Source organism: Pinus tabuliformis, chromosome 2_1 (genome assembly GCF_031772625.1).
Source record: "Pinus tabuliformis cultivar Carrire ecotype Pingquan chromosome 2_1, CPIR1, whole genome shotgun sequence".
NCBI lineage: Eukaryota > Viridiplantae > Streptophyta > Pinopsida > Pinales > Pinaceae > Pinus > Pinus tabuliformis.
In genome coordinates, this window is record NC_142299.1 from 697,391,927 (window position 1) to 697,404,203 (window position 12,277).

Here is a 12,277-nt window from a genome sequence, read left to right on the forward strand (position 1 = left end):
AAGTCCCTTTGGGTAAACAAATATTGTAAACTTTGGTGGTCACTTTTGAGCATAAAGTTTCTCCCTACTAGGTAGTGTCTCCATATCTTTAAAGCTAACACCACAACGACTAACTCTAAATCATGCATGGCATAAAGTTCTTCATGAGGCTTTAATTTACTTTAGGCATACATTATTACTCCTTTGTCTTGCATTAATACCGTGCCTAATCCGTGCTTGGATGCATCAATACATACGATAAAGTCTTTGTCCATGTTAGGTACTCATAATATTAGTGCATTGATCAACAATCTTTTAAGATCAGAGAATGCAATGTGACATTCCTTGGTCTACTTGTACCTAATTCCTTTACATTGGAGGGTTGTGATAGGCTTTGCAATTTTTGAGAATCCCTCTACAAACCTTCGATAGTATCTATCTAAACCCATAAAACTACGTGATTCATGTGCATTCTTCGGTATCAACCAATCCATGATTGCTTCCAATGAGCACATTATAATGACTAGCTCAAGCGACAAAGCAGTTGGCATTGACGATGTTGCTGGTGGTGACGATGGCAGTGCTGCTACTGGTCTACCTCGAGGTCGACATGTCTCTACCATCACAACTTTGTCTTGGTCACAAAATATGGTTATGAGTTTCTAAGGTGAAACTTAGTTTAGAAAATATAACATCGTAAATTCAAGCTCACATGAGGGTATAGGTTTTCTACTATTATTACCTGCATGCAGGTGTTACTAATACTGAGGTCAAGGAGGGTGGTATAGATACCCCCTTGTCCTAAATTGAAGGAAAATATGCTCTAATATGTAACAATGTGTAGCAATACTTATCCAACTACATTGATCCTTATAGTTTATCAAATGTCGTTGATTAACTGGTTTAGCTCAATGTTTTCAACAATTAAGAATTGTCGTTCAACAATCCATTTTGATAATACTACCATGTTACAATCTATCCATAAGGTTCCTACATGGCTTCCTCATGAAGTTTGGTTATCTTGGTGTTGATGTTTTCAAGAATATATATATATATATATATATATATATATATATATATATATATATAGAATAAGAAAATCAATTTATGATACATTTAATTAATTATAATAGATTGTTATAATTGAAGTAATATTACCCCAAATATAGTTATAATATAAGTAGAATTACCCACACTTTTACACATTCCAAAACCATTTTACAATTTAAAAGATTCAAAATACGAGCTAAAACAAATTTATTATGAAGAAATAATCTCATCAAACACTATAATTCTATAATGAAGAAGGTCAAGAGACGAGAGGTCCTTTTATTATTATTATTTATTTTAATAATTGTTGTTCAAATATAGTTTTAAATAAATAAATTTTTTAAACGAATATAATCTCAACATTCTATAAATCTAAATTTATAATATTGACATGATTATCAAATATCTCCATTTCAATTTGTCTAACATAAACCAGGTTATACCAATTTGGTTGAACAACAGTTTAAAAAACAATTCATAAAACTATTGCTCTAATCACCAAACCATAGCAAGTGGCAATTTTATCTCTTTTATTCATTGAACTTATTTTGTTTCTTTTAAATCACCCAAGTATTTAAAGGAAAATTCAAAATAAATCTAAGTGAATTACTAAATCTAAACATAACCACAACTAAATCCTTCAACCCGCAATACCATAAGAACTATAGGAAGTGCTCGTTACTTAAACCTTAAAAGTAATAATGAAGGTTATAGATTGGTTGTTTCCAATGATCAATTCCTTCCTTTGGCCCAACCCTCTTGTCAAGCATTCGAGGAAAGTTATCAAACCGCCCACCCTACCAAAACAACTTGCAAAGAGAGGTTGATGTATTTTTAAAACTGGAAAAATTGTATGAGGAATACATTTGTAGATATATATGCCCTATGCCATATATATTGACATATTTAAATTTATATAGATATTGTAAAAGATGATATTTTAGTTTTATGGATCTTTATTTTATATATATATATATATATATATATAAATTTCTAGAGCTTAAACTAAAAACACTAATTTGATATACCTCTAACAAAATACTAAAAATAGAGAATAGCGAGCATTGGAAATCACCATTTAAACTTCATTAAAATGACTAGATTATAAAATCTATAGTCTTAATTATATTATTAATTAATACTATTTTTTTTTGTTAAATATAAGTGGTGATATTTTAATTTCACATATAATCTAAATTAAAAAATAGATTTGATACACCACTCACAAAATACCCAAAATAAGGAATAAAAACATAGTCTGCAAAATTTAACACATAAAAAAGGCCATTAAATTACCCCTACCAAAAATTATTTTTTTAAAACAAAATAAGATATGCTTAAAATCATAAACCTTTGTTGAACAAATGTTCTTATCATTAGTTAAGGGTAATAACTAGTTGATTTAGTATCTGTTGCACCCAATGTCAAATGGTTATGCATTTGTGTATAATTTTTATTTTTATTATTATCTATTTATTATTATTTTTTTTAAGGAGTTGTTGTACTGTTGGAAAATGGCAAGTCTTACATATAAGTTAGATGGCCACACAATTTAGCTATGGGATTTTATGCTAGTACCATAAGAATGTGCTACAAGACTTGACAAGCCTCTTTTATGGTCATTTTTATCCCTATAATCCATGGCTATGTTAGCAAGTGCAGACATTGAAACTTGAGAGTGATTCAGGTGAAAAAATGCAATTCAAAGTAAATATGAATTTATAGTTCGACATGACTCTCATGTTCTTGTTAGGGACATAATTCAAACTACTTTGATTCCTTATAAATTATTGTAGATAACTCAGATCCATTAAATTCATGCCAATGAAGGACTCAGGCTAGTGAAGGTATGAGAGGCTTTAAAACCCTTAAGGCCACTCCCTTTCATTTGTTCACATCATGTTTCACCATAATGAGATTCGATGTTGGAGCCGCCTATCCATTATATTTTTTTTGCAATTACTTGTTAAATTTTGTGCCATTTGATGATGGTAAACATTGTGGAGTCATAGAAGACTTGATTCAAGCCAATGAATGATAATTTTGGATTCAGTTAAGACCTGGTTCATTTGTGATTCCCATGCCTTGATAATTAACAAACACAAATTCCTCCAGGCTGCCCTAACTGGTGCATTTTCTTGTGATTTCCATTCCTGGATAAACAATTGGTGCTTTATGTATTCCTGCATGGATAAATAATGAATATGAATTCCTGCCATAACTGGTTTTTTCGATATCCTCATGCCTAAGTATTCCTGTCATTACTGGTGCATTTATGATTTCCTTTTATGGGTTTTACAACCTCCTTGCAACTGAATAATTGTGTTACATGGAAGGCAACCTCATTGTGAAGATGCTCGGGGTTAGACAAAACAAATGAAGCTGCATAACACCTCTTGACACAATGAAGATGCAACTAATATTTTCACAAATGAGAACATCTGACAAGAATCAAAGAGAAAACAATGAGACAGGATATTCTAAAAATGAAGGCTAGTTGATTGTTTAAATCATAGTCTGGAATTTTTTTTTCAAAGAATTCATTGAGGAAATTAGTTTTAAGGGATGTATCAAGCTTTAGATTGATTTATATATATTCAACCAAGGGGATACTAGTTTGTGGGAAGACTGTAACAACCGAAATGTGAAAGCATATAATTTTTTATTTACAACATGGCATGGATCTTTAGAGTTAACACATTTCATCACATCATTTTTGATGTTTTACTCTCTTTTACTTCTCATTGCAAGCTTTATCAAATTTAATTATACATTCTTGTTGACTAGCCCCAAATTAAGCCTTTATTTCCTTGATAATATTCCTACAATAATGGCAGAAGTGTCCTCAGACACGTAATTTTATTAATAAGAAAATAAATTACATCAGGAATTTTGCAAGAGTTTACACCCAAACAACAAAACACTCTTGCAATGAGCTACTTATAAGATCAATGTCCTAACTACCTCTAATTATGGATCACTTATAAAATAACAAGTGTCCATTTACAATAAAATCTATTCAAAAAACTTACTAACAATTCTCCTAAATTAGAGCCTAAGATACGACACATTTGTAGAGTCATATCTTTTTACAGCAATATTCTAATTCTAAATGTCTACATTTAATAATTAAAGATTCTAGATTAATAATTAATAATTTAAAATATTAAATTAATAATTATTTTATTCTAACTTTATAAACTATGATAATATTTTATTTTTAGATAATCTAACATTCCCCCCTCTGATCCAAAGATACATTACAACAGATACCAAGTTCATCCTTAAACTTAGTAAATTTTATTCTGCTAAGAGGTTTCGTGAAAATGTCAGAGATCTGATCTTTTGAAGGACAATAAATTGGCTTGAGGACATCTTTGGCAATGAGAGATCTGATATGATAATACTTGGTGTCCACATGCTTTGTCTTTGAATGAAAAACTGGGTTCTTGGCAAGCTTAATGGTTGACTGGCTGTCAATGAATAATGACGTAGCTTATGTTAGTGCCAGTCTTTCCAGCCTTCCTCCAGTGATCAAATGTGCTCTTACAAAGTGATTTTGAAGTGTCAAGGTCAAATTTTGTCATTTCAGTGAATCTTCAAGCAAAATTTGGTCACTAGGCATTAGGTCTAGGGTTTGCTTTCACTCCTTCTAAAGTTGTCCAAATGTCAGTCTATGTCACTATTCAGTTGAGTCTATCATTATTCATATGGTTGTTATCATCATGTCAAGTTACATTGGGTCATTTTACAACTTATTCATGCTTCAGTTGTGCCTAGGCAAGGTCATTTCCCTCTCCTAGGGTTTTGAAGCCAATTTCTCTTGGACGGTCAAATCATCGGCAAAACTTGTATCCTGATGTTCATACACCTTCCCCTATCCTTAAATTACCTTATCAAACACTTCCGATCCCTTAGACCCGCCAAATTCCTCATTTTTGCACAAACCCTAGTTTCTAGCTACAACCTGGCAATTTTCTAGGTTTCGCCTGTGTTTTGCACTTTTGGACCCCTTCCCCTCACTCAATCTTTGGGATTCAACTTTCCCCTAATTTTTAACATCCCTCCCTACTTCCAAAAATTTTCCCAAGAATTTAGAAGCCCCCTATCCCCTTCATTTCGCTCCATTTCGACAAAATTCCTTGTTTCACACATCGGGATAAGTTTCACTCAAAAGCTGTTTCAGAGCAATCAAAGATGAATTTTGGGAAACTGAGACAGGTTTTTGTCCAAAACATTCCAAAGAATAAAAACCTCATTCACATTTTTCACAGGTGTCATGGTTTGAGATAAATGTCAAGCATACCGTTGCCTCAGGAGAATCAAAGACACCTCTGAAGTGACCTTGGGAAAATCAAGTTTTCTCCTAGCTTGGTTGGCCAAATGATTGGCTTGATAGGTAAAATGATAACTAGACACAAAGATATTTCCAATGAGCTTTCATGAGCTCAATTTGGGGTTGAGGAAGGCATTCAAAAGTTGACTGCAACAGCACTCTTCCTTGAGGCAGCCTCATTTGGCACATTTTGACCAGTCTTGGGAGATTTGATCTTTGACAGGTCAAATCAACTCTAAATGGAAAAATTCTAGTTGGGTTGGAAAGTAGACTCAAATACCTTTCCAACGAGCTATCCTGCACCTGATTCCGACACTGGGAAGGCCTCCAAAAGCCTCCTGCAAAAACGCGACCCGTTGAGCCTGGCGCGCGACCCGTCAGGGGCGCGCGACCCATCAGGCTGCCTTTTCCAGTGCAAAATTTACACAGGTGCGACCCGTTGAGGGCGCGCGACCCGTTGGGCAGTGCGTGCGACCCATCAGGGTTTCCTCCATAGAAAATTGCCAGCAAGCTGCCAAATGACCCCAGAATTGTTCGAGCTTGCAGTTGAACCTGCTCCAGGAGTTGATACTGAAGGTATTGAAGTTGCAACAGAGTGTCTCGTGGATGTTTTAAAGCTTGGCACAAGGTCTGGAGATGAGCAATTGCAACCTCATTTATTGATTGACCTTTTCAAGTCGTCTGGATTGGATTCCTGTAGAGAGCAAGAGTCATAAATCCCTACCATGCAGTATCTTCTCTCACAACTCCATCTGAAAACATTTCTCCAAGGCCTATCAATAATGAAGAAACACCTATATCTGTGGATGAAGCTGTTTCTGTGGAACCTAGAATGCAAGAAGCAGGAGGCAATTCTCAAGATGAATTATTTGAGCAATTTCGGGAAGGTTTGGAAAATGCTGGCTTCTTTGGAAACACACCTGTTGGTTCTCCTGATTATGTTGAACAATTGAACAAAGCTAAATGTGTACTCAAAGACACTATGAAGGAAATGGAAAAAACAGGAACCTCTTCTGGAGCAGAACATAAAGTCCTTGGTGAAGCATTCAAAATTCAAGGCAATGCAGCCATGTCTTCAAAACGATACTTCGAGGCTATTGATCTGTATACATTAGCTATATCACTGTCTGGGGATAATGCTGTATATTATTGTAACAGGGCAGCTGCTCATACCCAGGTTGGTAAATACACAGAAGCAATAGAAGACTGCAACAAATCTATTGAGATAGATGCACACTACAGCAAGGCATATAGCCGTTTAGGCCTTGTTTACTATGCACAAAGAAAATATCACGAGGCCATTCAGCAAAAGGAGGCTGAGAACCGCTTGTTGCAGCAGAAGTTAGAGATGGCACAATGGACGATCACATATTTAGAGTAGCACAACAAGCAGTTGGAGGATGAGCAAGTTCTTGACGAGTTGTGGAGGATTCGTGGAGACCGCATCTTGAATAGAAGAAGACCCGGTGATCTATTGCCCGCTGGGCGAGAGTCCATGCTTATCTGGCTCAATGCACACTTGGAGAGGCTGTTGGCTAAGGCCAACCAAGATAAAAAGTTGCTGAGGAATATGAAGAACCATTATTGGGCGCGGATGTACGTGTGCAAGGCGAAGATGAAGGTGCTTCAAAGGCGGTTGACCAAGGCACTAAAACGGAGAAAGAGGCCCGATCCCCTCCACATCTTGGCCGAGGCTTCCTTGAAGGAGCAAGGCACTAAATAGCCTAGCCACAGCACAAATCCCAAGAAATTTTGAGCATTTTGGGTAAATTTTGGTTTTTTCAGGGAATTTACAGGTTTTCTCCATTAACGGGTCTCACCCCCCGCGCGACCCTTCCACCCGGCAACTCCATTTTGCAAAAACTCAGCATTTCCAGATTTTTCATGCAAAGTTACACATGCTCATCCATGGACTAGAGATTTGGTGAAGTTTTGGGCCTCCAGAAAGTCAAAAAACAAGCAAAAAATGACTTTCTTCCACTTTTTTCACACACAGAAAGCAGTCTTGGGAGATTGCAATTTTGGAGGGGCAAATGACCACCAAATTCAAAAATTCTAGTTGGGTTGGAAAGTAGACTCACAGACCTTTCCAACAAGCCTACTCTTGCCCCATTTGGACACCTGGAAGTGCCCCAAAAGTGGTCCCAAAGGCGCGCGACCCGTCAGGCAGAGGCGCGCGACCCGTCAGGCAAATTTTCAAAATTTTCAGTGTACAGCTCAGAAAAACGCAGATTTGACCTTGTTTGACTTTGTGGAGTGAATTTTTATCCTCCTTGATGTAATTAATGTATTTTTATGACACTTTTACACTTATGTACCTCTTCTAGAAGATTCATTCATGAAAAGGGTGAAAATTAAATGAATGAATTGGTTTCCTAGCTTATAGAGGCAAGTTGTTTTGATTGCCTATTTTGTAGTGCTTAGTTTAGAAGTGGTTGAAACAGCTCCTAGGATAGTGAGCTCGACCCATGGAGGCAGGGAAAGAGGTTAGATGATCTATATTATGTACTTTCTTGCTCATTTTCATGGTTGGACTCTTGAGGGAGAAGCTATCATTGTATTATTCACTGTATCTCTGCAATTTTTGGCTAAGGAAGGCCAGGGTTTTGCAGTCCTTTTTGGGATTCTTGTGGTTACATGTATTGATGGTGTGTTTCTCTATGTACTTGTAAGTGTGTTATGTGAACCATTTCCTTTCTTTTCCTTCTGCACATTAAACAAATGAAGTGTTAAAGTAAGAATTCATGACTGTCATGCTCTGCTTTTAAGTTTGTTTAATTTCAATGTTTTCTACTGTCTAAGGAGAATTCAAAGTTATTGTTTGCTCTCCTTAGCTCTTCACCTGTCATTCTTGATCATCCACCTCAATCAAAGGCATCAATACTATCTCCTACCTCGCCCCAAAGGACCCCCTGCAGAAACTGTGTCCAACCCCCGCACCCAAAATTTCCTTTTCTTCAATTTGCCACCAAAAACCCTAAAAACCCCAAATCGACCTTTCTGATCAGTTTACTAGCCTAAAATCAGTGTTACCTTATTGGTCATCTCATCCATTGAAGATTTTACCGAGATAGACCGGAGAGAGCCCTCTCCTGCCCCGTAGGGCTAGCTACGAGGCTAAGTGGTTTGATGTTGCCTTGAGGTTTACCTTTCTCAGCCTAAGGTGAAATTTCAAGCGCTAACATATTGGCGACCATACTGGGGAGAACAAATTGTTTGCTGATTGATGTGTTTATTTCATAAGTCTTAGACGGAGTCTGAAGATACACAAGGTAGCCTTCGAAAACGCTCTTGCTTTGCATCAGCGCAAGTAGATAAACGTTGCTTCAGTCGACCTCCGTGAGCTAGTGAAAGTAACACTTCATCTGCAATTTACCCCAGTACATGTATCAAGTTCAGATCTGATTGTTGATAGTGGACAATGATCAGACACTTGAAAGGCTGAAATCATTCACTTGGCGACTCTAAATCATTTTTGAGATCAGATCCAAAGACTCCACTGGAGGATGATCCCGACCAGCAGAAACATGAAAGGAGAATATGGCAAGATCAGGTACTCAAGTTGGAATTTCATCCAAGACATTTTGTTCTTTGTCATAAATTATTTCTTCTCTTTTCCCAAGAATGTCAAAACTTCTTTGCAAAGTATACTATGCTTGAGAAGAGATCCTCGGCCTGCAGTTGATTCTTTCCCTTTGAAGATTGTGAATACCAAAGATTTGCATGCCTTTGAGCTTGATCAGGATCCTTTTTCTAAATTTTGTGATGACCATCTTCAAATTGATGAGCCCCAAGCAACCAAGACCGATTCTATACCTGCTGTACATACCCTTACACCTTCTAAAATTCCAGATCGGTATAAACCTCTTGTTTTACCTTCTGTTCTTCATGCTTTCCCCAAAAATTATGATCTATACTTGCCGAGGTTTGATGGTGAAAGTAAGAATGTCAACGCTGAGCAACATGTGCAGAATTTTGAGAATTTTCTAGACCTTTTTGAAGTGATGAAGAAGATGTTAGTATAAGGCTTTTTGCTCTTTCTTTGCAAGCCAAAGTGAAGAGTTGGTTCAAAGCCCTGCCTGATGCGAGCATCTCAGATTTCCAGCAGTTTGTCAGAGTTTTTCTCGACAGGTGGATGATCAGACAGAACCTTCTCTTGATTGTAGAAGAGTATAACCAGCTGAAAAGATTGCCAGGGGAGACAGTACAACAGTTTTCGGCCAGATTTAATCAAGTTTATTATTCGATGCCAGTTGACATAAGGCCTACTCCTAGATCTGCTCTCTTGCACTACCTGGGTGCCTTTGATCTGGAAATGGAGTTTCAGCTGAGAGAAAGGGACATTGCAACACTTCACGAGATGCAAAACAGTGCAGTAAATGTAGAGGCGCATCTACTGATCCGAAGGGCAAGAATGAGGGAAGAAGAGATGAAAAACATAGATCCGGAAAAATCGAAATCTCTAGAGGTAAAGCTTGACATTTTGGTAAGTGCAGTGGAAAAGATGATGGAAAAGGTCACCACAAGAAATGCTTATGATGTTCAAGATCATGGCGCGCTGATTGAAGAAGAACAAGTTGCTGATCCAAAACATTTTGTTTCTTATCCTAGTTGTCATAGATATGATAATGATTGTCTTATTAATCATCTTGGAGAAGAGAGATCTGTTGATATGACCTGCATGCTTGATGATATGTTTTATACCGATGATTTGCCTCAGTATGATTAGTATGATGATGATTATGTTCTCCAAACAGAAGCTAATCTTGCAATCAAACAAGTAGCTAGTTTGTGGGAGGAAAAAGTTCATTTTCAGCAGCTCGAATACAATGTTCAGCCATCACATATCAGCTATGATATTGACGAGGAAAGTGCAGCAAAGTTTGAAGTAAGTGAAGGATCTTTGCCTTTTTGTTTTGATTCGTTTCAGTTCATCAGATATAACTACCATGCAATCAGAAATCAAATGTCAACAAGTCTTGATTTGAAGCATCTTGAGAGCAATGAAAATTTTGTTCAAGACTGCTCATATTCAGATTTGCAATCCCCAAAAGCCATTGATTGTCAAGTTGCAGCTGAAGACTTGGAAGTGCACACACATGATTTAATGATTCAAGGTGACTCCGTACCATTCTGTTTTGAATCATTTCAGTTTTTGAAGGGTAGATTGCATAGTAAATCTTCAAATGAGCAACCTGTAGGAAATCAACAATCACTCAGTTTTAATGTTGAGGATGAAGGTCAAATTACAGATGAAGGTGTGGCAGCCGAAATACATGATTTGATGATGCAGGAAGATTCTATACCCTTTTGTTTCGAAGCATTTCAGTTTATAAGGCAGAATCTTCATACAATCTCTCAAGAAAAAGATGAACAACTAGAAGGATGTCATACATTTTCAATGGATACATTGCAGCAGTATTTTCAAGTTTTTCATGATCCAATAGCTGATGTTTTGGATGAGTTTTGCAGTCAAAGTCTTTCTCCATTGACTACATGTGAGCTTGAAACATGTGCTGATACGAATTTGATTCGGCAGTTGGTTTCTTTGTCATTTTCAGCAAAGGTCTTGTCACAAGGCTCAGATCAAAGTTTTCATTCATGGTATGAGAAAACGAGAAGTAATCCATTGGATGAGCTAAGTTCCAGTGTGCTTGAACTTCAAGATCCTTATGCCGTGTTTTTGGAGGCGGATAGAGAATTCATATCATTCAACGGATCTATTTCTAAGTTGTCATGGGAGTTGCCTTTCAGTAGTTCTCTCTTGTTGTTCATAAGTGAGCACTTGCGGAGAATTCGACCAGTAGATGGAATACTTACTTGGTTGCACTGGTTGTTTCATTTCACTTGATTCGGCGATGAATGAAACTGTTAGGGTAGGTTGTGATGAATAAGCTCCACTTTGAGCATCATTTTCAGTTCGTCGGTTGTGTTTAAGTATCGAGTCAGTTTTTAGTTGAGTGAGAGTCAATTTGTGTTGTCAACTCATCAGTTTTTAGTCATGCATTTCAGCTTGAGTTTTTGACTCCATTGCCCAATAATTGTAAGGCACTGGTCTGCTCTCCCAGAGGTCTAAGGTTCTTGGCACCTCCAAGGAGCTACCATCCCCATTGGAGCCAATGTTAGTGTCAGTCTTTCCAGCCTTCCTCCAGTGATCAAATGTGCTCTTACAAAGTGATTTTGAAGTGTCAAGGTCAAATTTTGTCATTTCAGTGAGTCTTCAAGCAAAATTTGGTCACTAGGCATTAGGTCTAGGGTTTGCTTTCACTCCTTCTAAAGTTGTCCAAATGTCAGTCTATGTCACTATTCAGCTGAGTCTATCATTATTCATATGGTTTTTATCATCATGTCAAGTTCCATTGGGTCATTTTACAACTTATTCATGCTTCAGTTGTGCCTAGGCAAGGTCATTTCCCTCTCCTAGGGTTTTGAAGCCAATTTCTCTTGGACGGTCAAATCATCGGAAAAACTTGTATCCTGATGTTCATACACCTTCCCCTATCCTTAAATTACCTTATCAAACACTTCCCATCCCTTAGATCCGCCAAATTCCTCATTTTTGCACAAACCCTAGTTTCTAGCTACAACTTGGCAATTTTCTAGGTTTGGCCTGTGTTTTTCCCTTTCGGACCCCTTCCCCTCACTCAATCTCTGGGATTCCACTTTCCCCTGCTTCCTAACATCCCTCCCTACTTCCAAAAATTTCCCCAAGAATTTAGAAGCCGCCTATCCCCTTCATTTCGCTCCATTTCGACAAAATTCCTTGTTTCACACATCGGGATAAGTTTCACGCAAAAGCTGTTTCAGAGAAATAAAAGATGAATTTTGGGAACCTGAGAGAGGTTTTTTTCCATAACATGCCAAAGAAGAAAAACCTCCTTCACTTTTTTCACAGGTGTCATGGTTTGAGAG

General features: G+C 37.2%; 1 protein-coding gene across 1 annotated transcript; it reads left to right on the forward strand.

Annotated features, from left to right (window-relative positions):
• Positions 1–5,883: 5,883 nt before the first annotated feature.
• LOC149202506 (small glutamine-rich tetratricopeptide repeat-containing protein 2-like) lies at positions 5,884–6,746 on the forward strand. The gene is made up of 2 exons (XM_089401610.1): positions 5,884–5,973; positions 6,066–6,746. The coding sequence occupies exons 1-2, from the start codon at positions 5,884–5,886 to the stop codon at positions 6,744–6,746; spliced, it is 771 nt and encodes a 256-aa protein (XP_089257736.1).
• Positions 6,747–12,277: the final 5,531 nt, after the last annotated feature.

Bases quoted from the DNA above. Each gene is read 5' to 3' on its own strand.
- LOC149202506 (XM_089401610.1), top strand. From the start codon at position 5,884: ATGACCCCAGAATTGTTCGAGCTTGCAGTTGAACCTGCTCCAGGAGTT. The intron at 5,974-6,065 runs GTTTTAAAGCTT...GGATTCCTGTAG, and splicing joins CAACAGAGTGTCTCGTGGAT to AGAGCAAGAGTCATAAATCC.